The 27636-nt window shown below is 40.0% G+C and overlaps 1 protein-coding gene across 4 annotated transcripts in view; it reads left to right on the forward strand.

The window, feature by feature from the left end:
• The window catches only part of LGR4 (leucine rich repeat containing G protein-coupled receptor 4), a 125162-nt gene that overhangs the window by 67510 nt on the left and 30016 nt on the right, over positions 1-27636 (forward strand). For 3 of the 4 annotated variants that reach the window (XM_061610590.1, XM_061610588.1, XM_061610589.1), the window contains 4 exons: positions 4694-4765; positions 5683-5754; positions 20162-20377; positions 26077-26148. In XM_061610590.1, the coding sequence (XP_061466574.1) occupies positions 4694-4765; positions 5683-5754; positions 20162-20377; positions 26077-26148 (432 nt within the window). Of the gene's footprint in view, positions 1-3494; positions 3696-4693; positions 4766-5682; positions 5755-20161; positions 20378-26076; positions 26149-27636 lie in introns of those variants that run through there. The other variant, XM_061610591.1, reaches the window with a different exon arrangement.

Consider the following 27636-nt stretch of genomic DNA (forward strand, 5'->3'; position numbering starts at 1 on the left):
AGAGATGATGGAAGTTTTAGCCAAACAACATCTGGAGGACATCACATTGCCTATCCTCCTCCTAAAAAAAGGAGCAACGTTCTTTCTAGACCCGTTCCAACAGATGCTGGGCCTTTTCTCCTTAGGTACTGTAAATCACCCACAAGCTTTATGATGTGCAAGCATGTTCCATCCTGGTATTGCCATTTATGCCATCTGTGGAAACTGTGGAAAATGGAAACTTTTGCTTCTCCTTTTGATCAACCACAACTTGTTGTTTAGCCTGATCCCTAAACTGTGGTTATTCTTGACTATTGTTTCTTTGAAATAAGCCAACTTCATAAACCATGGATTGGAGCTCATTTGTTTTAAATAAACCATCATTAAGATTAGTAACAGTTTAGGATTCAGACTAAATGGCAAGATGTTAATCAAAAATGGAACCAAAAGCTTCTGGTTTTTCTGATGACCATAGGAGTGTGTGAGCCTGATGCTTGCTGTAAGCTTGATCCCATCAGGATAAACCATGGTTTATCACGCTATTCAAACCAGTTCAATGAGAATTATAACATGAGAAATCTTCCTGGAATTTTATAGAATCCCTTATTTTATGGCTTGTTTTGAAATGAACCTGAACAAGTGAAAATATCTCCACCTTCAGCTGCAGCATAAGAGCCCAAAAGACACATTTTTTAAAAGGAGTTTAATTTTAGTTTTATTTTATATAAGAACCTTCACTGAAACTATTGTGAGGAGGCCTTCTTCCAGAAGCTTCTGTATGAATGATGATAGCATGTTTGGCAAACTGACTGTTGAGCCTCAGCTCTCCCTGAAGGAGCAAGGAGGGGAGAGGCATGAGTTTCAGGCGCCTCAGCTGCCAGAAGGCGTGGAAGACCAGGGAGTTGTTGAGTCTGCTTGGGATCTCAAGGGGGTCAGTGAACTTGAATTCCAGCCAGTTCCCACGGGAGACGCGAGCTCTGTAGAGGAGAGGGTGCCGCCCCCAGTTGTTTCCGAGGGCTCGTCGGGAGACGCCCCAGAGATTGTGCCAGCTCCTCCCTTGCCAAGCAGTTCCCAGGATGCTTCCAGCGTGACGCCGCCTCATGACCTCAAGCCTGCAGTCTAAGAGCAGGTGTCTTCTGATGAGCCGTTGGAGATGCGCGCCCCCTCACCTCATGCCCGCCGCCAAGAGAAGTGGACAAGGCAGAGACAGGACTTACAAAGGAGAGATTACGATCGAGGACGTTTCCTACATAAGCTGGCCTCTCACGGAGGGGAGTCGCTGAGTCAACTTCCTTCACACGCCGCAGAGCATGTCTAGAGTATAGTTAGGGGTTTCTAGTGAGTAAGGCAGGTTTCTATCTGAAGTGTAATGTTCTTGATGTATCCATTACTTTAATAAAGCAAGATTTAATTGCACCAGCGTCTCAGTCTCATGGTTCCAGCTCTGGACGGGACACTGATTAGGAAAGCCTTTACACATTTGGCCAGTTGTATGCTGTTTCCTGGAAGACTGCCAGATTGAGGAGAAACAGAAAAATAACAGATTGCAGTCTTTTGTGCTGCCTGGGATTGATGGGAGTTGTAGTCCAAAATATTTGGAAGGCACCAGGTTGATTGATTGATTGATAGTTTTATTACAGTCAGGGACCAGCAAACGGCACCAGGTTGGCAAAGGCTGCACTGAGTTGTGCTTAATGACATTGTCTGGGACTTTTCTGTTCAGCTTATTCTGAAAGCAGAAGTCTTAAGAAAAGTCTTAAGAAAATTTGCTGAAGCACATACCTAGCTTTCTCTCTCAAAAGATAATGTCTGTAGATAAGTATTTAGCCACACGCACCTAAGGGTAAAACAACACTTACTGTTCTGCTGGTTCCAGTACAGTCTCCGTCTCTCTCTTCTGAAAATGGGTACACAATGCTAGTAAAACCCTGCCCCTTTTTACTGTAAAGCCTGGTACGATTAGCTTGAGTGTTTGTTTGTTTGTTTTTAAATTCTAAGAAATTTTTCACCATGAGCAACAGATCAACCCATTCTCCCTCCAGGTGTGGCTAATGGAAATGCTTTGCTGTAAGCGACTAGTGTGTACACAGCCTCTTTCTCTGCACCTGAAGCCAGATCAGCTTCAGTCTTGGTTGGTAATTCATAGACTTCTATTTTGTTGTTGTTGTCATTGAAGTTTCGGTAGATTGTAATTCAGTTATAGAAACAATGACTGCAAAATAGTATGGATTTGGATTTGAAGAGCACCACCACCTGACCAGCTGAGAAGAAATATCAACTTTCTCTTGAGTGAGTGCTTTAACACAGGCATGGGGAAACTTTGGCTCTCCAGATGTTGCTGAACTACATCTCCCATCAGCCCCAGCAAGCATATCCAATGGCCAGGGATGATAGGGGTTGTAGTTCAGCAACATCTGGAGGGCCAAAGGTTCTCCACACCTGCTTTAACAGTTCAGATTTGACATGAATTTGCTGAACTGAAAAATTGTTCATTTTAAAAAAATAACTTGATATGATTCTCCTCCTGATGTACAAGTCATTTATAGCTTACCTGTATTTGTACATACTGAGGATGCCATTGTTTCAGTTTAGGAAAATTGTGTATTTGTGACAAGTCAATGTCTAAAAATGTTACCACAGAGCAAAATTTAATGGTGAGGAGCACAACAGTAGTCTATGTAAACTTTTCAACTATTAATACACACATACTTCTTGTTCTTCTTCTGTTCCTGCTATGTCTGGAGCTTGGTGATGATGATGGATCCATATGGGCAAAACAATCCAAACTTCCCTTATGCTGGGCTATGGGGGGTATTGTTGCTGCTGAACTCACCCTTCTACCTGCCAAACTGTGGGTGGGAGTGCCATTGGTGGGCTGCCTGCCAGCTGTAGCCAGCAGAAGGCCCCAAAGGGTGCTCTTAGAGTGGGAAGGGGGTGAGGCTGAGCCAGCCCAGGATTCACTGGTTGCCAGGCCAGATGGCATCTGGCTTGAATCAGGCTTTAAAGTATTGCTCTCTCACCTTCCGCCGCAGCCACCATGAGCTGTAGGGATGTGGTGGTAATGGCTCTGCCACTCTGCAAAGCCCTGGAGATGAAAGGGAGAAGTTTGAATTGTGTCCTGAGTTAGTCATGCTTGAATTGCATTGATATCAGTTGGACAAAGTTAGTTTCAACTAGCTTAGCTTCCATTGATTATAATTATGATGGTCTACTTAAAAAGTTCTAAGCACAGTACAGAGATTGAGGCTGAAATCCAGTACATGTCTACTCAGAAGTGAGCTCCATTGGGTTCAATGGGGCTTACTCCCAGGTAAGTGTGAATTGGATTGCAGTGTACAGCATAACAGTACCTGCTTGCAGCCTAAACATTTGACATAGTACAAAAGAGAACATATTAAAATTGTTTGCAGTCTCTAGTGTAATAAGTCTTATTTTGTACAGTCATTCCCACTGTATTTTTCTCAGTTGCACTTTTTAATCTGTACTAGCATCTTCAGATCTTAGCCGAGGCATTAAAGCAAACAAGGAAGCAACCAATTGGGCTGAAAATAATCTGTTATCCGTGTTGGCAGCCAGGGACAACCAGGTGTTTGGCATTTTCTTATCACTTGCCTAAATAAAACATCTGTGCCATAAGCGTTAGCAGTTGACAGCAATTGGACCATATAACAACAGAGACTTACTACTAAATAAATGTTTGAAGAGAACACAAAAAGGTAAATGAACTAACTCCATTTCAAAGCTGTTTTTATTCCAATGATGGTTGCTTGGGTGTGGTGGAGAGTATTTTTCCCTTTGTGAATAAATACACACACATACATATACAATAGCTCTTTTCAGAGATTATGGGAAACCAAGGTTTTCTGGTTCACAAATGAGTTGTGAACCTTGAGCTCGTATTCCTCCTTCTCTCCTCCTTCATGCCTGTGAGAAGGAGATCTACTTCTGTTTTTTAACTGGCAACAGTTAAGAGTGATGTCCGAACTTGAGGAAACTCTGGTTTATTTAAAGTTTTGAACAATATCTGCACCTTTAGTAGATACTTACAAAGTTTAGGATTTCCTGGTCTAGAGAATGGAGACAGAAAACATAATCTTTAAATATACAGAGTGCTGTGTACATAAAGAGCAGTTACTTCTAAGTATAAAGAAAAAGGGCAAGAAACAGTGGGATTAAATTGCAGCAAGAGATTTGAAATTTTCTGTTTGATAGAATAATTGGTGAGTAGAATGACATAGTTACTGTGAATCTTGCAGAGTAGCCTTCATCAGATTTTTTTTAAAAGAGGCACCACCTGTTTGGCTGAAAATGTCCCATCTTCTTGCAGGAATAGACATTATCTTGGCTGGACATCTTTATTCTATTGCACACCACCTTTTAAAGAATAGATCCTTGGCTCCAGATAACGTTGCAAGCTACGTTATCTAGTGTGGAATAGGACAATAGGCTACGATTCATAATGTGGTGACTGTGGCTTTATGCTTGTGGTTTAAATGTTACCTGCAAAGGTAGACTGTGTAACTCTATTCATTATAATTTCTTAAACACATGAGTTGAATGAGTACTAGCGAATATAAAGCATAAATGTGGTGCAGTCTAATTCAGAGCACATCAATTGCTTGAATGTTTTGATGCAGTGATGATTTAATCTATTCAACACTTAGATGACAAAAATACAGCATATTTCTATTATTATTACTGCAATCTTTTCCAGACGGCTGGCTGGCAATGACCTTGCTTTTATTCATCCGAAGGCCTTGTCTGGGTTGAAGGAGCTCAAAGTTCTGTAAGTAATCAAATTTCAGAACTTCATGGGGTAATTCTAACCTGCTTTCCTGTCCGGTCAGCATATTTGCTAATAGTATGAGCAGAATTATGTATTTTGTTCTATTTTTATGGACAGCACAGAGGCAATAACATGAAAAACTATTATCTTGTCACTTTTTTCATAATTCTGATGGAGGATTAACTTTTCCAGGAGACAAAGGGAAAAGATGATTGTAACTTTGTTTAAATGTTTATTACATTTAATTGTAGGTCAAATGTTTGATTCCAAGTGCTGTGCATGCATGCAAAGAGTACCATGGGATAAGCTTGAATTAGAACTGCATGGAAGCTGCTCTGTATGAAACTGGGTGAAGTAGCTTGCAATGAAGTTTCTCTCTCTTTCTCTCTTTAAACCAAAACGGAAAGCCCCCCCCCCAATATTGTAATGGCAGGCTGGAAATCGCCATAATCTTATAGGAGCTTCCATTCACCAACTGCTTCTTGTATAAGTCAGCCTCCATATGGTTCTGTCTCAGATAGCCATCATGAACCAGAGTTCTGTGCGTGAAAGAGAATCTTGCTGGTGTGTCTCAGAGCTTCTGGTTATGCTCCAGGTGTTTTAAGGCAAAGAAATTTAGACTAAAAAAAGTGTGCCCATGCAGCCCCTTTTAAAGTCATATTTTCTTTGTGATTTATTGGAATAGAATACATACATACAAACTTTATATGATTGAAGGAGAATATGAAAGTTTGTTTGTTTGTTTCTTGCATTTATATACCGCCCCACCGAGTCATTTAGGTGAGAATTCCAACATGAGGGGAAACATATGGAAAGTGTATCGGGAACAAACTGCACTGAATTTGAAAATGTCAGTTGAGAGAATTGTCCAAGTCTGTTTACACTGTTGATGACCTCCCCCTTATTTCTTTTTACAGCACTCTGCAGAATAATCAGTTGAAAACTGTTCCTAATGAGGCCATCAGGGGACTCAATGGGCTACAGTCCTTGTAAGTTTTCTGAAGAATTGTCTGCTCCTGTATCTGTTGTCTTTCCTATTTTATCTCTCTGTGAACATATCTTGCATTCTGGAAACTGCTGAAGTTGTAACAGCTCATACAACACTATGCATGTAACTTTAATGTAATTATTCTAAATATACCTCGAAGGGTAGTGTTTCAAATGCAAAACCTTCCAAAACCAAAACAGAAAAACGTAATGGTGTGTGCACCACATGTATGAGGGTTCCCAAATAGGATTGTTACAGTTTCCTTTCATTTAATTTAATTATATATAGCGTATATAAAACCTTGTAGAGATTTATAGACTGTACTTTAAAAAACAAAACCGTTCTGCCATCTATCACCTACCATTTATTTATTTTATTTTATTAACAGGATTGATTGATTGATTGAATATATATTCTGCCCTTCCTTCCAAAGAAGCTCAGGGCAGGAATAATAAAAACTAAATAATTTAACAAGGGGGGAAGCATTTTAAAGCATTCTAAAATCACGATTAAAGATTTTAAACACAATTACAATCAAATATATTGCAAACATTCTAAAACACAGTTAGGAAAAAAAATCAGCTAAAAATATTCTAAAAAACATGGTTAAAACATTCTTCCATCAGTGATCTCAGAGTTGCCAGGAGCAGTCGTCTTCAACCATCAAATGCGTAGGTAAACAAAAATGTTTTCAAATTCCTTATGAAAGTCAATAGTGATTAGACAAATGAACCTCATTGGGGAGGGCATTCCAAATATGGGAAACCATGATTGAGAGGGCCCTATCATGGGTCAGCACCAAGCAGGCAGTGGTTGGTGGTGGCACCACCAATAACAGGGTCTGAGATGGTTGATAATGGTGGAGGCACTCTTTTAGATACTTGGGTCCCAGGCCATTTAGGGCTTTGTATGTTAATTTTAACACATTGAATTGGTACTGCTTGATTGTAAATGGAACCTCCAAGTGATTTACAAAAAAAGGTTGTTATAATCAACAGTTAAGCTGTGTGTTTGTGTGTGAAGATGCTAAACATTTTTGCTTAGCAGTTCTCTCAACCCAATTCTGATACTTTAGAAAGGGGAAATTTCTCAAGAGCAATTCCTTTCTCATATTAACAGGTCATTATTGAAGCACAGGTGAAAACTCATAAAATGTCCTTGAAATGTATGCATTTGGCTTGAGAGAGTATCAGTCTTGTTAATCCTTTTGACCTTTAGTATAAGCCCTCCGGAGCATTTGTTGATTTAGACTGGGCTAAAGAAGTTTATAAATGCTGTCAAGTCCACAAGCTGTTTTTGCAAAAAAAATTCATTTTTATATAACTTCACAACAGTCTCTCCCCCTCCCCAAAACTGATACCATAGTTTAGGCTTGCTTTAATGACAGAATTATGCTGGAGCTTCGAATACAAGTTTCAGTATATCTTTTCTGTGTTATTTCATATAATTTGTTGCGGCTAACATGCTTTTAGTTTTTGATTTTTAGCTAAGGAATGATGCTTTTAAATTTTGATTTCTAGCTAAAGAATGCGTTGAAATTGTACTGAAATCAACCAGTTAAAAACAATGCAACATATACTAATATTTTTATTAGGCAAAGTTAACTTCAAGATTAAGGGTGTTCAACATTTGAAGGGCTGAGAGCACCTTCTTGTATAGTATTGCTGTTTTTATCTTGGTGCACAGCTGGTAAACACCAGAGGCTCTCGTTGTAGATCTGTTTACATGGTAGAAGGCTGTTTTAATGGTTTTATAACCATCATGATAACCAGCATCTTGTATTGTGAACAGAAGATGACAGACCAGCCAGTTCAAACAATAGAGCAATAATGTCAGTGTTCTCCTAGTAGTCCTGCTCTGCCCACAGTTAGGCTGGATTGTTAGTTGCAGCTGCTCAACAGCCATCAAGGGCAACTCCTCAGAGAATGTGTTACAGAAGTCTAGTCTCAAGTTTACAAAGGCATGAATGATGAGCAGAACCTCTCCATTTTGGCAACAAATGTCTCAGCAACTACATCATTGTGTGCTTAGTGCTGGGAGAGCTTTCAGGTATTGTCAATTGCGGAGCCTGCAGGACTAGGCTGAAAAGAAGGTAAAAATGTTTGATGCAACTGTACTACGGTATTAATAGAAACTAACCTATTGAGTAAGGATTGTTCCAGAGAAAAAATGCTTTGCAGGTCTTTGAGGTGTGCAATCTTAAAGCAGATAACTCTTTATCATGTAAAATACTAGAAAAATGCCGGTCCTTTTTTTCTCCCCTCCTTTCTTTCTCCCCTCACTACCTCCCTCCTAAAAAGATTTACATAGCTGTCATCTCAGTCAAAAATCTTCTTAGCTGGGCGTCTGGCCATATTCCCAACTTGATAGGAAAGGAAGCTTTAGGGGGATTTTTTCTTAGTAAAATGTATTTCTCCTCCTCAAAATCTCTTGACTTTTATTGAGGATAGTTTGGTTTACTGCCTTCAGTGTGTGTGTGTTTTGTAGCCTTTAACTTGTTGAGATGCAGGCTGTCTGAAAACAATGCTATTTATATTTCAGATCTATTTAAGCTTTTCTTAAGAGTTTATCAGAGTTTTACAAACTTAATATTAGCTCAATTGCTGGCCACTAGGAAAGTAAAAACACAATAATTGTGCTTAATTTTCTGTTGTACATTGTTTTTTGTGTTTGCTGAAGGAATCCAGAATATGTATTTATTATTGCATTTACAGTATATGTTTTTGTTCTTGCATTTATATCCCGCCTTTCCTCCAAGGAGCTCAAAGTGGTGCACATATTTCTCCCCCTCTCCATTTTATCCTCAAAACAAGCCTGTGAGGAAGATTAGGCTGAGAGGCAGTGACTGGCCAAGGTCACCCAGTGAGCTTCATGGCCAAGTGGGGATTTGAACTTTGGTCTCCCAGGTCATAGTCAAACACTCTAACCACATTGCCATACTGACTTCTCATATAGCCTATGAACAGAGCTATTTATTAAAATAAAACTGCAGTGTTCTGATGGTGTGAGGAAGCCTCCTTTCAGATAATGCCCTGAGGTACTAAAAAAGCTGATTTTCAGATGTCATACAACTTCTAAGTCAGTCCAAGACAATGCATTGCATTATTTGGCTTTAAAGCATAGTGCTAAGAGGAAAACCTAATTAACTATTATTATTATTATTATTATTATTTATTACATTTATAGACCGCCCCATAGCCGAAGCTCTCTGGGCGGTTTACAGCAGTAACTTCCAAGTGTAAGTCTTTCCCATCACTTGCCCCCCAACTAAATATATCAGGGATTTAATTGGAGAGTCAAAGGATTCGACCCGAGACAGTTTTCATGCAAAAAGTCTAACTATTAACTATTTTAATCTTGTGAAAGGAATGAATTTATTTAACTTTTTTTTATCTTGCCAAACTTGCCTACAATAGGCAGGTAATACCTTCTGCTTCTCTTCTGTATTTTTCCCCCAAAGTGGATGCCACGTCCTTAATCTGAGAAGGAGAAACTGAAGCAAACTTTTGAACTGAAGAACTGCAAGTACAAATCTTAAGAGGATAATGTCAGGGGTGGTCAATGCTGACTTTCATGCTAGAAACAACTGGCCTGTCCCATAATAGCAGTCACTGTCATGACTTGTAGAAAGTAGACTCAAGTGTTTGAACTCCTTCAACGTTACATTTTATAAAGATGTTTGAGACAAGTGTGATGAAGACTGCAGTGTTGCACAAATTAAATATACACAGTGGCTCCAGGGTATTATAAATTCATCAAAATCTTTCCCCTACCTCTCTTACCTGTAGTTAACATTGAAGTTTGAATTTGTTATCTTTAAGCAGTCTGCCCTTTGAATATTTTTATTTATTTATTTGATTTCTTACCCACCCTTTATCATAAGGTGCCGGGGAAGGTTACAGCAATAAAATAGACAATTATAAAACAAAACAGTTACAACCATAAAACAAGAAAAGTGTAAAAACAGTTAAATAGTTCCACATAAAAAACAAGACAAACTTTTAAAAACAGTTCCATATATAGAAACAGTTAAACAGAGTTCCAATACAGGTGCAGTCTGGGATAAAGATCCCCACTTAAAAGGCTCGTTGAAAGAGGAAGGTCTTCAGTAGGCACTGAAAACAGAGTCTGTGACTGGCTAATATATTATGGGAGGGAATTCCAAAGGGTAGGGCCTGATTTCCCACATTGTACAGAACTGAGCTCCTGATGAGATGGTATCTGCAAGAGGCCCTGTCCTGCAGAGTGCTGTGATCAATTGGGTATATAAGGGGTGAGATGATCTTTCAGGTAGCCTTTCTGATTTCAGTGAGAAGTGAATGAAAGATGGATACATATCCCAAATGCCAAGAAAGAGCTTATGGCCACTTTTAAATGTGTAAAATGAGATTGGGGGGGGGTAATTTACAGGATTAATCTCTTCCATCCTTAGTCCCTTGTGATTTAAAACACATTTGTGAATTTCAAGTAGACCACAGAAATTGCTGTTTGCATCATAAAGTGGCAATGATCAGCTGCGAGATGTAATAGTGCTTTCATTTATGTAATAAACTTTATTACAATACAGCAAGGCATGCTATACCTACAAGTCATACAGCTCAGAACGTGCTTGTTCACTCAAGAGTGGATTTGTTGTCCTTGCCACGATGCAATTTCTGTTGTATCCAGCCTTATCAGTGCTCTCCTCTTAAATCTAATAACTACTTTGCAGTCATTGGAGTGATTTCCTTGTGGTTATTGAAGTAGCACTTAAAGAGAACAAAGTTCACTCCAGACTTCTGTCGTCCTGAAGGGGTTTTATCTCGAATGTACACTCTGAAATGACGGCTTGTGTCAATATCTCTTGTTTCACTGCTAGAATAATCCTGTTAGATTTATTGAGCCGTGTAAATACAGTAGTGGTAAAGCAAATGAAGAGAGTTAATGAGAGATTAAATTGCAGTCCACAACAGTGAGCAGAACAGTATATTGAGAACAGAGAACACATATGTAATCCAAGTGCATGCACAGTATTTCTCCTCCACTGTATACCATGGAGGTCAATTACATCCTCAGATTATTCTGAGACAGGAATAACAGGGGCTGTAGTGCTGCATGAAACTGTGAAGTGACACGTTACACGTGCATCATAATCTTGTTCAGATGTTTTATTATTTTAGTGGTTCTTGATTTCTATCTCCTGTTCTTGCTGCTGCTTGGTTTTTTAACATTAATACTTTTAGTATTTAGCTGCATTAATTTGTATTGGTATGTAACTTCTCTTATGATTGTATGCTGAGTTGGATACTCTGGTCGACGACTCATAAATTATTTAAATCAAAATATTCTTATTGTTTCCTTTACCTCCTCAAAAAATACCTTGCCAGTTGTTCCTGTTTAACTCTTACTGAGTGTTCCTGCTGTGTCACTCCTTGCTTTTCCTTGTGGGTGCTCTGGGGAGCAACAGATCAGTACTGCAAGCTCCCAAATATCAGTATCAATGTCAATGATCACTAGCCATGATAAATGCTTCTTTGTATAAGGGGGAGGTGCTTAAAAGAGGCAATAGTGCAACCACTACTGAAAAAAACAGTCAGATGGATTGTAACAGCTATTGCCCGGTTGCAAATACTCCTGGGAAAGGTGATTGAGAAGGTTGTTGCAGAACAGCTGCAGGCATTCCTGGATGAGACTGATTAGGCCTGGGTTTGGGACCAAATCAGCCTCGGTCACCTCGATGGATGACTTTTATAGAGACTTTTTTTAGAGAGAGAAGGACAGGAGGCGTACAACCCTGCTCCTCCTGCTCGATCTCTCAGTGGCTTTTAATGCCATTAACCATGGTGTCTTTCTGGACTGGCTGTGTGGGATGGATTTTGGTGGCACAGTACTTAGGTGGCTTGATTCATACCTGCAGGGTCATGTCCAGAGAGTAGTTTTTGGAGAGTGCTCATTTACACTATGGAGTGCCGCATGGTACTATCTTGCCCCAGTACATTGTTAACATCTACATGAAGCCATTGGGAATGGTCATCAGGAGTCCTGAAGCAAGGTTCCATCAATATACTGATGATACCCAGCTCCATTTCTCCATCACATCTAAATCAGGAGAGACTAAGCAAGCCCATGACCGGTGCCTGGATACAATGGTGGACTGGATGAGGGTCAATAACTGAGCTTGAATCCTGGAAGGATGGACGCCTTGTGGGTGGGAGGTTCCTGTGACAATTCCCTGCCTTAGATGGGGTTGCACTTCCTCTGAAGGAGCGGGTATGCAGTTTGGGGGTACTCCTTGACCCATCTCTGTCACTAGAGGTTCAAGTGAGCTCTGTGGCCAGGAATGCCTTGTGCTATGGCTGTTTCCGGACTGCGATAGGCTGGCCACAGTGGTCTGTGCATGGCTTGATTATTGTAATGCTCTTTTTGTGGGGCTGCCCTTGTATCTGGTCTGGAAGCTGCAACTAGTGCAGAATGTGGTGACCAGACTGCTTATAGGAGCAGATTGCTGGCAACATGTTACCCTGCTGCTGAAAGAGTGGTCCAGGTTCAGGTACTTATGTTAATTCACAAAGACCTAAATAACTTGGGCCCAAAGTACCTTAAGGACTGCTGACTCCCTATGTTCCATCTTGATCACTGAGATCTTCTGATGGGGAGCTTTTAGGGATTCCCCATGCCCCTAAGGTTCAGTTGCCCTGCATCAGGTTCCAAGCCTTTAGTGAGACAGGCCTTGCCCTGTGGAACTCCCTGCCAATAGAGGTTTAGGAGAAACCATCCCTTCTTTCTTTCAGGCATCTCTTGAAAACCAAACTTTTTAAACAGGCCTTTTAACATGATTTTCTTTTCTTCCAACTAATGCAGTATTTGTTGGTTCTTTTATTGTTGTTTTTAATGATGTTTTTATTGGTTTTTAATTGTATGATGTTTTTGTATGCTGTAAGCTGCCTTGATGTACTTTTATGAAAGTGCGGCCTATAAATACTTTAATAAATAAATAAATGATGGCTGTATTCTACTTCCACTGTTGGAGGCAGTATGCCTTTGGATACCAGCTGATGGCAATCAAGTGGGGAGAGTGCTGTTACACTCAGGTCCTGCTTGCAGGGTTCCCATAGGCATCTAGTTGGCCAGTGTGAAAACAGGATGCTGGACTAGTTGGGCCTGTGGTAGGCAAACATGAATTTATAGACTAGAATTCAAAACAAATTTACTCTTGTAGGCAACTGCCCACAAGGAAATATGAATCCTGGAGTACCTTATGACAGGAAAAGGAATCTGCTCCATAAATTGTAACTTAAGGAGCAAGTCTTATCCTTAATGGATGACTAAAGCAGATATTTGCAAAACTGCCACAACAGCTATGAGGAAATATTATTTGCTTGGTAATACTATATAGTGTTTGTAATCCTTATTCCCACTCCATAAATTTTACAGTAATATTGCATCTCTCGCCTCTAAACATGTTTGTTTCTTTACAAAATGTAAACATTTTCAGTTTGGCTGACTCCTCAGCTGAATCCCATTATCTTTAAGCAAACAAACATAAGAGCTTTGTACTGGTTGGTCTAAAGAAAAACATGATGTTTTTTTCTGTAAAGGACATGCATTTGGGAAGCTCTTACTGCACTGAGAAATAATTGTTTTGTTCTGATCTGTGGTCTGTGAACTTGAAAGAGTGGGAGAAGACAGATCATGTTTTTCTTAAGACATGTAGGCTCTTCTTATCATGAAACATTTAATTTAAAAATGTTTCAGCATCAACACATTTGTTAATATCTAGCATAAGCAGACACTCCTCTGACCACAGGGCAAACAATATGTAACTGCCATTACTTTTTAGCTGTCAAGTTCGGGGTATTAATTTCTCCTCTTCTCTGAGAAGAAAATCACACAACTAAAATCTGCCTTAGATCAGCTCAACATAGGAATGGGCCAGGTATAATTATGGCTCATCTGTGTGTGATTTGATGGGTAGTATAGCTTATTCAAAACTTTTTGAAAGAAATTTATATACATGTTAACAGAATGGCCATTATAAGTTATTGGTCATGGGTTTAATCCTCCCTGAGTTGGCCATAGGTGAGTTCCAGCCTTGCTATTTGAATCAGGGAAATACAAGTCTCTCTTCTGAATAAATATCCTTTTTTCTTCTTATTGCAAATAATAAAATCTATTTTTCTCATTAATGTGCATTGTAGTACAGCAAACCCCAAGAGTTTTGATCAATAAAGCTTCTAGCTACTATTGAGTGAGCTGATGTGATGCCATGAATTTTCATAAACATTCTGATAGAGAATGTAATGTTTACAGGCAGCCTTCTCTGAGAAAAGTAGAACTCATTTAGACTAGATCTAAAACTTACACTGGCACTAGGGATGAGGAAAACCTTTGTTGAAAATATAGATGACTGAATGAGATGATGTCCCAAAAGGCATGGAGGTGTGTTATATTATGGTTTCTTTATATACTACTTGTTCGCCCAAAGGCCCCCAAAGCTGTGAACGACATACAACAAATGTATGATAAATACAATTAAGTCAATAATCAAAGCAATGTAAAATAGGAAAATCACAGAATACCTGATACTACCCTACTACACAGTGAACTGAGCAAAATATAATGAAGAAAGACTAGCGTAGGACTGTCTTATTCAAACCATTTACCATCTTTACAGGGTACAGGGCGGAGAGCTTGGGTTCAGGAGAGAGCCCTGCCTTCATGCCCTGTTATAGGTTTCCCACTGTTGAAAATGGCATGCTGGATCAGATGAACTCTTGGAGACTGCTTTTGTTTTCTTATAGTAGCCTTAGAAAAGGACTAGCAGGAACCTGAGGAAAGAGTAGGTAACAGCTTAAGGTGAAAGCAGGTAAGGTGTGTAGAAAGAGTTGACAAGGACCTAAGAAGAGTAGAAGCATTCTATTATTGATAGGGGAGAGGTGTGAGAAGGAAAAACAAAAATTCTGCTCAGCAAATTATACTGGTTAGGAACAAAAGTGGCTAAAGGAAACAGGATCAACTGCCCCACATTCTGGGATGATTGAGAAGAGATCCTGGCCCTCTGTGTGACAATCTTTCAAGTATTTGAAGAGTGCTATCATATCTCCCCTCAGTATTCTCTTCTCAGTTTCTGTGCTTGGCAGAGATGTGGCTTTTCCATCATTGTATCTCTTTGTTGGTAAAAGCTGCAGCTGTTAACATTTCTGCCTATTTGGCAGCTTTTAAAGGCAGAGCAGCCCTGACAGAATCCAATATACACTGCTTTAGGACCAGGAAGCATAGTGTGCTGTGAGCAGGCCACACCATCTGCATCATTTTTGTAGCCTGATGCCTCCTATGCCCTGACTGTTGTTGTTGTTGTCATTGTCATCATTGTTTAATTTATTACCAGCCCTTCATCAGTAGGTCCCAGGGTGTGTCGCAACAAAATAAAATACATTATTAAAACAAATTATAATCACAACTAGAGAGGGTCCCAAAAATATTCATCTCAAGTGTCAAAAACCAGGGTGAAGAGGTGCATCTTCAGCATTCTATGAAAGTTATATAATGAAAGTACCAGAGACATCTCTGTAGGAAGGAAGTTTCACAACTTAGGAGATGCCATGGAGAATGCCCTTTTCCGCCCACCCCCAAATTCTTAGGGCAGTGGAACTACCAAGAGGGCCCCTTCTGCCGATCTCAACACCCAAGAGGGTCTGTAGGGAAGGAGGCGGTCTTTCAGATATTTGGAACCTAAGTCATTTTGGGCTTTAAACACAAGCGTGAGTATCTTGGCCCCAGAAATGAACTGGCAAACAATGTAGCTGTTGTAAAATAGGGGTGTTACAGTATGTAAATGGAACCCTGGCAGTAAACTGGCTGCCTCATTTTGGACCAGTTGAAGTTTCTGAGTTACCTTCAAAGGTAGCCCCATGTAGAGTGCATTGCAACAATCCAATTTTGAAGTTACCAGAGCATAGAGTACAGAGGCCAAATCATCTCTGTTCAAAGGGAGCAGAAGCTGGTGAACCAGCAACAGCTGGGAAAATGCACTTCTAGTTACCATGCCCCCGTGAGCCTATAGTGACAAGGTTGAATCTAGGAGCACCCCTAGGTTACAGACCTGATCCTTCCAGGGGAGTGCAACCCCATCCAGGACAGGTTGTCTCTCCAGCTCCCAGACTTGAGAACTTGGGACACACATTATTGCCACCCATTTTCCAACTCAAAATATAGGCTTTCAGCTGGAGCAAACTTTTATGTCAAGTTCCACTACATAGACGCTTTAGTTAAGCAGAGCTGATTTAATAAAATTATAATACTGACATTACCAGCTCTAGAGCAGTGGTAAACTACTTTGGTTAAAAAACATGCAAAATGCATTAGTTTTGTAAGAAGTTCTTTTTTTGTTCTTTGGCATTATGCATATGTTGCATGCTGAGAGAATTTAAAAACAGAATTATCCTAAAGTCCAATGTGGATTCTAGCTAGGAAAAGGTAAGGCTTTGGCCTCTTTCACAACAGCTGCAACTGGGGAGGGCAGAGAAAAAGGGAAGCATCAACACTCCCCTCCATAAAATGGGATACATGCTAATGTCCTTTTCCATCAGTTTTAATAGAAGCTGATCATTTTGTGCCAAACTCCGTATTAGCTCTTGCTAAGCACATAAGGAGAGCAGTTCTCTTTGCATAAAATGGTGCATTGGGCTTTAAGGAATCACACAGTAATTATGTACTCTCGACTTCCGGGAAGGGTGACTTAGCCTGTGCCTGCTTTTGAGACGGGCTCCTGCCTCAAAAGAAGCTTATTCAGATATATCAGTCAGTTTTTTCTTTTTTTTTGACTGATTAAACTTCTCCCGGGTAGGGAGAAACGAAGAGATTAACCTCAAAGCCTATTTTTGTTGGGACGACCAGATCTCATTAATTTATGGGACGAGGTCCAGCCGACGGAGGTGGGACGGATTTTCAACAGCAAGCTCTATCTGTTAAAGCGAACGTTCATCTTATCTTCTAAGAGAGAACGCACTAACAGGCAAGCACCCTTCTTTCTATATTTTTCTTTTACTTGACTTAAATTGTTGCTGTTTAAAAGAGATTTGCCAGATTGATCGGTTTTTGACATCTCACTGGGGAGCCATAACTTCTCTCTGCTACGCACTAATTAATAGCTTATCTCTGTTTTTGTTGCAAAAAGCTGTCCTGGATTTGCATTCTAAAGATATACACAGAAGAGGGATTTCTATTCCAGATTTTTATTTTGGAAAATATTATACTGTTTTGAGACTACTCTCTTTTTGGTCTATTTTATTTTGACGAATCTGTTTCTTGACGATTGCCATTAATTGTTTCGTTCCTGGGAACTGCATTTTGTTTACTTAACTATGGAGAGATAAGGCTGTCTGCTCTGTTTATACTGTGATGTCACCAAGTTTGGAGTATTAACCCAATTGTTGCTGAAATAAGAAGTGGTTTTCCTATATTTTTCTTTTAAAATGGCAATTAAGAAAGTGGCTGAGAATCTGGAAATAACTATGTTTCAGAAAATAATGGATGAGATTGAGATAATGAAAATTGAATTGAGTAAAATGAAGCAGGAGATTAAAGATATAAGGGTCCCTGTGAGAGAGGTGACCCTGGAAGGGGTCCCTGTGAGAGAGGAGACCCCGGAGATTGGAACAGGGGTCCCTGTGAGAGAGGTGACCCTGGAGACTGGAACAGGGGTCCCTGTGAGAGAGGAGATCCCGGAGATTGGAATAAACGTGGAACAGGAACAAGATTTGGAGTCTATGGACTTTAGAAATAAAATCTATTGTTTGGAACTCAATGTTATCTCTGAAGAAATTAATGAAGATTCTAGAGATAAAGTTATCAATGGCATGGATAATCTTCTGGACTGGAATGATGTGATGGAGCCCAATATAGAGAAAATCTATGGAATTAACTGCAGCCATGTGACAATGGAAAAACTTTTAAGAGATGACCCAGTGTATTTTGAAAAAAAGAACAGAGATATGATTTTACAGCAGTATTTCAGCAACCTATTCAGAATGGATGGCAAGAAAATATCTGGGATAGAGGTAATTCCCATCAGACTCTTACTATATGACTATGGCTTTGACAGCAAGATTATTATGGAATACTGATAATGGAAGATTGGATATTGAAATTACTGGACTTAACAAGACTACTGAAGATGGAAGACGGAAAATGGAACTAATAGAGATAATAGAACAATGGCTACTGAAATTACTGAACCTAACAGATTCTGATGTGATGGATTAATTGAAATGTTTATTTTGACTATGGTTATGACAATAAGATTATCATAATTAGTAATGAGATGGATTAATCGATATGCTTATCTGGAAAAAAAAAATTGATAGATATATTTCTTAAAGAATTGAAACCTCTCTTTGACTTTTTGTGGAAAGAATAAAGTAATGTATATGAGATTTGATGATTAAGTAAGATAACTACTGGAGGAAAGTGATTTTATAATATGACTTAAGAGACAGGATTGTTATATATTATAGACTTATAACTGATTTGATCTTTGACAAATGGGAAGTCAATATTTTACTCTTTATTTTTTATTTTTGTTTTTTTTTTCTTTTTTTCTTTTTGTTTAACTATTTTTGATTTTGTTTTTTGTCTTTGAATGTTTTATGATTTTGTCTTGTATGTTTTATGAAAATCTGAATAAAAATTATTGAAAAAAAAAAAAAGTAATTATGTACTCTCAGATTTCAGCTGATTTTTTTTTAAAAAATGTGCCCAATGGCTGTAGCTTGTAAAATGAAGGATTCATGTGTCATTGCCAACACTGATGATCCAATGAGAAACAGATCTTCACCACAGACCTCATCCATGCTACTACACTTATATTGGTTTTATAATTGCTGAACAATCATGGCTTCCCCCAGAGCATCCTGGGAATAGGAGTGACTGCAGTTTAGCCATACAGAGCCTTATCCCTAGTCAAACCATTGGTCTACCTGTCTCTGTACTGTCTACGCTTATTGAAGCACTTTTGCTGACTGAAACTCTCCAGAGTTTCAGATGGGAATCTTACCTGTCCTTGCCTGGAGATACCAGGGATTGAGTTTGGGAGCTTTTGTATGCAAATAAAATAAATAAAGCATATGCACTATTGTTGAGCTCTAGCCCTTCCACAGAGTTGTGAATTTCTTATCTCTTGCTTTTTATCTTTTTCCACAACATTGTGTGTTTCCTTACCTGGCAACCAACATTTTAAAACAAGGGAATGTGTTAAGTTGTCTTAAATGTTAGAAGTGGGAGGAATGAAGTAGACATGAGGCTGCAATTTTTTTCCAGCAGCAACATGTATATCATATTCAGTTTTGGCTTAAGTCTGCAGTGATAGATGTGTCTTGTTAGAGATGTGAAGGAAAAATACATTTTCTCCCAAGCCTTCACATTTCTAGTGCCTGTTAGCTTAAGTAAACATGTTCAATGGCTGACCTGGGGCTCTGCCAAAAATCTGGGAAGTGGAAGGTTTGGGGGTGAAATAATGACTTGTAGCATAAATGTTTTAGGTTATCCTTAATCTTCTCCACTTTTTTTCATCCTGGATGCCTCTTTTTCCTTCATTTTTTCTTGCAATAGTCCAGGACTCCAGCTAGGGTAAAAGTGACTAGGAGAGAGGATTGTGTAGGGGGAGGCTTAAGTATAAGACTAAAATAAGGACTAAAATTGCATAAGAATTGTGTAGTAAAGGTATTTTTATAGTGCATCTATAAGAATTATTATAAATTAGTATAATGAAGCTACACAGTGTGAAGATAGAATTTTGTGATTATTTTGTGCTAGCATGGTTATGTACACATTGTTTTTAGTAGAATATTATATAGTACCTTTCTAATCAGAAAATCCCTTAAAAATATGTTTCAACAAGAAAGACTTAGAGTTGGTAAAGACACCATAACTGCTTCTCCATGTTCTTGTTCTTCTTCTTGAATTTGGGGGTTCTTTGTTCTATTCCTTAGTAACAGAATTGTTTTCAAATTATGTTGAGAGACTGGGTGCATTGACCTCTCAGGTCAGCTTCTGCTTACAATGGGAAAGAAGGGAATTATTACTGAAGGTGGCCTTGCAGTTGTGTAGACTTAAAAGTAGTCTCTCACTGAATCAGTGGATAGTTGTGCAACTATCTGTTTGTAAATTCTAGGTGTATGCTGTTCAGCAGTTCCTATTGAGCAAGTACATCAGCTGATAACATGTACTGTGTGCATAACCTATTGCCTTTCTTCTGTGTTGTGTTGGTTTGCATGTTCATTTGACCCAAGAGGAGCGATATTCAGTTTCAGCTGATGCTCCCCCAACTTTCAAATGCTTCTTTCTGATTCCTAAAGCTTTAAAACTTATTTTTTAGAATATGGCTCATATAATATGTAAATTGCTAAATACTCATATTATTTTATTTTCAGGCGCTTAGATGCTAACCACATTACTGCTGTCCCAGAAGACAGTTTTGAAGGCCTTGTTCAATTGCGTCACTTGTGGCTGGATGATAACAGCTTGACTGACGTCCCTGTCGTTCCACTTAGCAATCTTCCGTCCTTGCAAGCCTTAACCTTGGCTCTCAACAAAATAACCAACATCCCTGACTTTGCATTTACAAATCTCTCAAGCCTTGTTGTCCTGTAAGTGTTTGCAGCTTTCACGGAATATTTATTTATTTATAAATACATTTGTATATCGCTATTTTATTAAAAGTATCAAAGTGGTTTACAAGTTAAAACAACCAACCAACCAACGATAAAAACACTAAAAATACAATAAAAACAAAGGTCAACTGTCATAGAAAGGCATCTTCTTAAGTGCCTGCATAAGCCTGTCGAAACAGATTTTCAGCAGGCAATTAAAAGTTAAAACAGAAGGTGCCTGCTGGAATATGCAAAATACCTACATATTCCAGAGTAAGTGTCAGATTTTCACCTAATGATGTTGTGTTATATTAAATACTTCATTGACATTCATGTAGTAGAAAAATTGCTCTCAGAAAAATGTATGATTGTGCTGATAGCAGTGCTGGTACCCACATATCTTGTATATAGGATCTTGTTTGCTGAACCAAGTGGCCTTCAGAATTGGGTCTGATAGTGGAATTGCCTAGTTTTTTTGGTTGTATATGTGTGTGCTGTGATGTTCCTATATATTAGTGTATATATGGTAAGTGCTGGTTGTTTAGAGTATACATGGTAAGTAGTGAAAGAGGAGGGGGAGTGAATGGGCAATAGAATGCTTGATGATTGGCTGAATGTTTAAAATGGCTGACAGTATAAATGAAAGGATGACAGGTAAATCTGGGTGAATGTGAGGTGGTAAATTGTGGAATCTGGGGAGGAGAAGAGAAAGAGTGGATTGCTTGGTGGGGTTTGAGAGAGTTGTTTGCCAGGAGAGAGTGAAGAAGGAGGGAGGTGGAGTTCGGATTAGTATTGAGTAAAACCATATGCTTATGTGCCTTAAGAAGAAATCTTGTTAATCTTGTTAGCTTTGTTATCTGTAATAAATACTTAATTTGGTTTACCAAAGGCCTGATCCTTGGCTGGGGTTTCACAGACCAGAAGGGAGGGTAAGGTAATGACCAAGGCTGAAGGGGAACTGTAACAAATGGTGGCAGCGGTGAAGAGAATAACAATACCAGTATTCAGAGTCTCTGGGAATACTAGTATTGGGACGTTACTGGTGGTTGCCTAGCAGGGGGATCTGTTGAGATCTGTGCTAGAGCGGGGAGAGAAACCATAAGAGAGTGCGGTCCGGACTGGTGGAATCCCTGGTGGTGCCTAGAGACAGGCAGTAACCACGAGCAGGTAGGAACCTGACAGGGAGAGCCAGGGAAGGACGCACCACATGTGGTGTCAGTAGCGGTGGGATACGAACAACAGAGAATCCAGATACGAACCAAAGAGAGTCCCAAAGACACGTGGTGACAAAGGAGACTACATCACAGGTGTTGGCTGTAGCAGTGAGATACGAATACTAGACAATCCCTAATAGTTGTGTGGCAAACAGAAATAACAAAACAAGATTTCTTGTGAGAGTGACTGGCAAAGAGTGTGTGGCAAAGAGTGACTGAACTCAAACACCATGGCTGAATACATAAAAATGAAAAGAGAGGAGCTGGTGGAGAAGTGCATAACATTCAATTTACCTCATGAGGGTAAAGGGGTAGATGAATTGAGGGTAGCACTTATAGGATTTGCAACTGCCCAGCAAAAACAACCTGTCAGAGAAGAGACCCCAGAAGGATATTTAAGCAATCCCGCTTATATAGAGTACTTGAGAGAGAAGTTGAGGATGGAAGGTGCAGAGAAGGAAAAACAGAGAGTTGGAAGCTGAGAGATTGAGGATGGAGGCTGAGGAAAAAGACAAGCAGAGAGAGTTGGAAGCTGAGAGATTGAGGACGGAGGCTGAGGAAAAAGATAAACAGCGGGAGTTGGAAGCTGAGAGATTGAGGATGGAAGGTGCAGAGAAGGAAAAACAGAGGGAGTTGGAAATTGAGAGAATGAGATTGGGGTTTGAGGAGAGGGAGAAGCAACGAGCATTGGATGCTGAATTACAAGTAGAAAAGTTAAAATTTGATAGAGAGAAATTTCACTCTGAGGAGACAAGGAAAGAGAGATGGAGCAAAAATAAAAATTACTCCAAAGGACTTTGCTGTGTATGAGCCTGGTCAAGATCCTCAAATTTACCTCAGCACCTTTGAAAAAGCAGCTCAGTTGTGGGGGCTACCTGAAGATAAATACATGCAGTATTTATCAAACCTGATTAAAGGGGAATTGGCTGAGGTATACCAATATTTCCCCTCAGACAAGCCCGTCACCTATGCTGAATTCAAAGAAGCAGTGTTTAAAAGATTCAGACTGGGGCCTAATTATTTTAGAAAGCTTTTCAGAAATTGCCAGATACAGACAGGGAGGTCTTTTGTGGAACTGGGAGCAAAGTTGATGGATATATTTGGAAAGTGGATGAGTAGTGCCAAAGCTCAGTCAGTGGAAGAGGTGAAAAGCCTCATGATACTGGATCAATTATACCATCAGTTACCACCAGAAATAAGGCTCCTGGTCAAAGACCGTTCCCCTACATCTGTGCAGGAGGCCGCAGAGCTGGCGGATCACTTCGCCTCCAATAGAACTGGCTGGGTGGGGAAAACATCAAGAGAGTTTAAACCCAGACCATATAGTGCTGGCAGAAGGGATGTGGTACCACAGCGAGTGAGTCCCCCATTAAAATCTGAAGGGCACAGGATACCCCAGAGTGGATCTGTGTACCCTAAAAGTGAGGAGAAATTATGCTACAAATGTGGTAGACCAGGGCACCTACGTTTTCAATGTGAGGTTGCCAACCCCATTAGTAATCCTGCTCAGACAAGGGCAGTGAAAACAGAGCCCAAGGCTTTAGAAACAGCGAAAAAGGTTCAGTTTTGCCAGATAAACTGGACAGAAGTAACAGACCTTGATTCAAGTCTGAGAGAGGAAGTGAGAGTACAAGGGGCAAATTATTGGGCATTGCTTGATACTGGTGCCGCTCAGACATTACTGAGGCCAGATTTAATAAAATCTGAGGTAATATTACCTCAGGAAACTGTGACTATCCAAGGAGTGAGGGGTCAACCAGAAAGTTTGCCTGTGGCCCTGGTGGAAATGACTTGGAGAGGCCGAGAGGGCCGATATAAAGTAGGCATTAATGCCCAGCAACAAGAACCAGTAATACTGGGAAGGGATGTAATGGGCGCCCAAGGAAAGATCTATGTAGTGACCAGACAGCAAATTGGCAGAGAAAAAGAAGCCATATTGAGGGGGGCTGAAACAAACAGGGTGGAATCTGTTAACCAGCCTCAGGTCACCATAGCAACCACTAGCAGGCCTGCTGAAGAAGACAAACTGTATCAAGTGGTCTCTGGGGAAGAAGCAGAGCAATTCAGGGAAGAGCTGCATAAAGATATCAGTTTGAAGCAGATAAAGGAACAAGCGCTGACCCAACAGATTCTTTTCACTGACAAACTGAGGAATCAAGTTGTGTGTGAGAATGGGATTTTATATAGACTGTGGATGCCTGCTGAAAGAAAGGATGAATGTGAACCAGTGAAGCAATTGGTAGTACCTAGCAAATACAGAACCAGATTGCTAGAGGTAGCCCACGATGTCCCATGTGCAGGACATCTGGGAATAAAAAAGACCAAGAGGAGATTGGCTGCACATTATTATTGGCCAAATATCTCCAAGGATGTAAAACAACATTGTCTATCTTGTGGAATATGCCAAAAGGTGGGAAAGAGTGGAGTAAAGACCAAGGCACCCTTAAAGCCCCTTCCTATAATTGGGCAACCCTTTTATAGAGTGGGAATAGATTTGGTGGGCCCTTTTTCCAAACCCACAAGGCATGGCAAGAAATATCTAGTGGTGGTGGTGGATTTTGCCACCAGGTACCCAGACGCAGAAGCACTGAGACCTGTAGAAGCCCCTGTAGTGGCAGAGGCTTTATTAAAAATCTTTATGAGGCTGGGTTTCCCTCATGAAGTGCTGACAGATCAAGGCAGTGTATTCATGGGAGAAGTGATGCAATGTATGCGGAAATGTTGTGGTCTAAAACATCTAAAGACCACTACTTACCATCCCGCCACTAATGGGCTAACTGAGAGATTCATTGGAGTTTTGAAGGGCATGATAAGAAGCTATGTTCAAGATCACCCACAAGACTGGGATGAACGTTTGGGATGCTTCTTATTTGCATACAGAGAAGTCCCTCAGGAGTCAACAGGCTTCTCACCCTTTGAACTAATGTTTACTAGAAAAGTGAGGGGACCTTTGGAACCGCTAAAAAATTCATGGGAAGGAACTCTGGGAGAGTACAAAACTTCTGTAGTAGATTTTGTATTGGAATTCCGCAATAAATTAACATCAATGATGGAAGTAGTGAAAGAGAATTTGAGTCATGCACAGGAGAAGCAAAGTTACTGGTATGACAGAACAGCCAGAGAACGTGTGTATGATTTGGGAGATATGGTTATGGCGTTCATACCCAGGAAACATGACAAATTACAGGCTAACTGGGAAGGACCATATACCATCAGAGAAAGGCTTGACACAGTGACATATGTAATCACCACAGACCAATTAAACAAAAGCAAAGTGGTTCATGTAAATATGTTAAAGCCTTACCATACCAGGGATGCAAAGGTGTTGCAAGTTACCTTATTCCCTGAGGGAAGTGGGCTGAACTTCCAGATTTGGTACAGGAAAGCAAAGACAAAGGAGGGGTAGATCAAGTGGAATGGTCAGAGGAGGTAGAGGAGGAAGTAAAAGAAGAGATTCTGAGAGTTTTGAAAACCTATAGGAATCTCTTTAGCAACAAACCTGGCCGAACCAGTATAGTTATACATTCCATTGATACTGGAGATCATGCCCCAATCAGATCTATGCCATACCGTGCGAATGGGAAAGTTTTGAATGAGATCAAAAGGAGGTGGAAGATATGCTGGAATTAGGAGTGATCAGGGAATCCATCAGTCCCTGGGCCTCAAGTATTGTCCTGGTTCCGAAAAAAGATGGAACGACAAGGTTTTGCATTGATTATCGGCTAATCAATAAAATTACTGTCCCAGATGCGTATCCTATGCCTAGGGTAGACGCTATGTTAGAGTTATTGGGGGCAGCAACCATTATCTCTACACTAGATCTCTGTAAAGGATTTTGGCAAATGGAACTGGGAAACATGGAAGCAGAGGGCAGCAGTTTTGAATGAATTTTAGTAGAACTGAACTGTGATCTTTGTGTGAGTTGTACAGGATCTTGTACAGAGGTCACCATATACTTGGCTTTCATGGGCCCAGGAACAACACTGGGATGACTCAAGCAGGGGCTGGGGAGGAAGGGAGAGATTCCAGGAAAAAAGGACAAGTATTCGATCAATGCTAGTCCTACTCAGTGTAGACCCATTGAGGCTGACTTGACTAATTTAGGTTTATTCATTTCAGTGGATCTACTTTGAGTAGGATTTAGCTGAATACAACCCTTTATGTTCGGTTTCTGTACAAGTCCGTGGTAAGATTAATGAGTGTGCTAAAAACAGAATTTTTCCATTGCCTTTGTCTGTGGGTAACCTACTCCATCACTTAGAAATTGCATTCTTGAGAGGAGGAAATGCAGGGTGGGGCCCAAAATCATTAGCCTGCTACCTTGCTCAACAACACAAGGGTTTTTTATTTGCAATCTACTAGCCTAGATATTCTTTGTGAGTGCTATGTATTTTTTGTTATCAAGCAAAGTTATTTTTGGAAGCTTAACTTGCACTTAGTGATTCATTTGGCTAATAGATTTACCCCCTCCCCGTTTTTCAGGCATCTCCATAACAATAAAATAAAAACATTGGGACATCATTGTTTTGATGGATTAAACAACCTAGAAACATTGTAAGTATCCTGCCTTTGGAGTTCTGTAGTAGAATAAAATACATTACAAAAGAATTTATGCTCTTGAATCATGAGATTAGGATTGAACCATGAGATTAGGATTTTAAAGGTTTGGGTTTAGTTTTATAATTATGATGTGATGGTGATTAGCCGTATTTACTTACATGAACAAATATGCTTAATGTTTTGTTGCACAACAGTGAGCCGGTCACGTCATGGCTTGCTTTTCTTTCCCAAGGGTTTCAATGCAGGCAGAATTTTTGGCAGCAGAGCTAGGTGAAATTATCTGAGGCAATCTAATGTGCCTGCTGGGTTGCAGCAAGTGAGCTTGACTCATTTTTTCCCCTAGTTCTTCCACCACAGAAGCAGAAGGCAATTTTGGGTCAGATATCATAGGGAGAGATAGTGCAAAAGGATAATGATGGTATAAAATGGAAATATTGAGGGTCCCTTAAGGAGCTAGAGCAGAATGCCTATTGAGAGACATAATTGTATAAGAATGTAAGAAGAGTCTGCTGGATCAAGCCAATTGCCCATTTGTCCAGCATCCTGTTCTCACAGTGGCCAACCAGTTGCCCATGGGAAGCCCCTAAGCAGAACCTGAGTGTAAGAGTACTCTCCCCTCCTGTGGTTTCGAGCAGCAAGTATTCAGAAGCATACCATCTCTGACTATGGAGCCAGAGCATAGCCATTATGACTAATAGCCACTGATAGCCTTATCTGCCATGAATTTGTCTAATCCATTTTTAAAGCCATCCAAGTTGGTGGCCATCACTGCCTCTTCTGGGAGTGAATTCCATAGTTTAACTATGCCATGTGTAAAGATGTACTTTCTTTTGTCTCTCCTGAATCTTCCAACATTCAGCTTCATTGGATGTCCATGAGTTCTAGTGTTATGAGAGACATACAAAAACTTTTCTCTATCCACTTTCTCCATGCATAATTTTGTACACTTCTATTATGTCTCTCCTTAAAGCCCCAAATTCTGCAATCTTTCCCCATAGGGGAGACCATCCCCTTTTCCAGCTCTACAATATCCTAGAAGTGAGAGAATGGTGTGTGCCACTCCATGACATGCTGTCTCAAGAACTAGAATTCCTAGTGTCTTGGCTCCTAACAGGTAGAATCAATGATGTGGCAGGACAGACATCATAATAATCAGGGACATTGAGATCCTAATGGGAAGGAGCCAGTGCTGTTGATGAGATTTACATGTTCCACAATATATGTAAATGAGTTCTTCCCTCAGTCTGTAGAATGTAGAGAGAAACTGACACTAAATCCGAGGGAGAGAAACCAGCATCTAACTGCATTTGTCACTTGTCTAGAATTAACATACTCATACTGTGCTTCCAGAAACAACAGGCTGAAAACAAAGGCAGGTTACACAACTATACGATAATGAGCAATTCTCTTTTTTATAGGATTATGAACAATCCATTTTTTTCAAAACAGATTAAGTATCAAGGGGGCACAGGAGGGAAGTCA

The sequence above is a fragment of the Rhineura floridana genome, chromosome 2, assembly GCF_030035675.1.
Source record: "Rhineura floridana isolate rRhiFlo1 chromosome 2, rRhiFlo1.hap2, whole genome shotgun sequence".
Taxonomy (NCBI): Eukaryota; Metazoa; Chordata; class Lepidosauria; order Squamata; family Rhineuridae; genus Rhineura; species Rhineura floridana.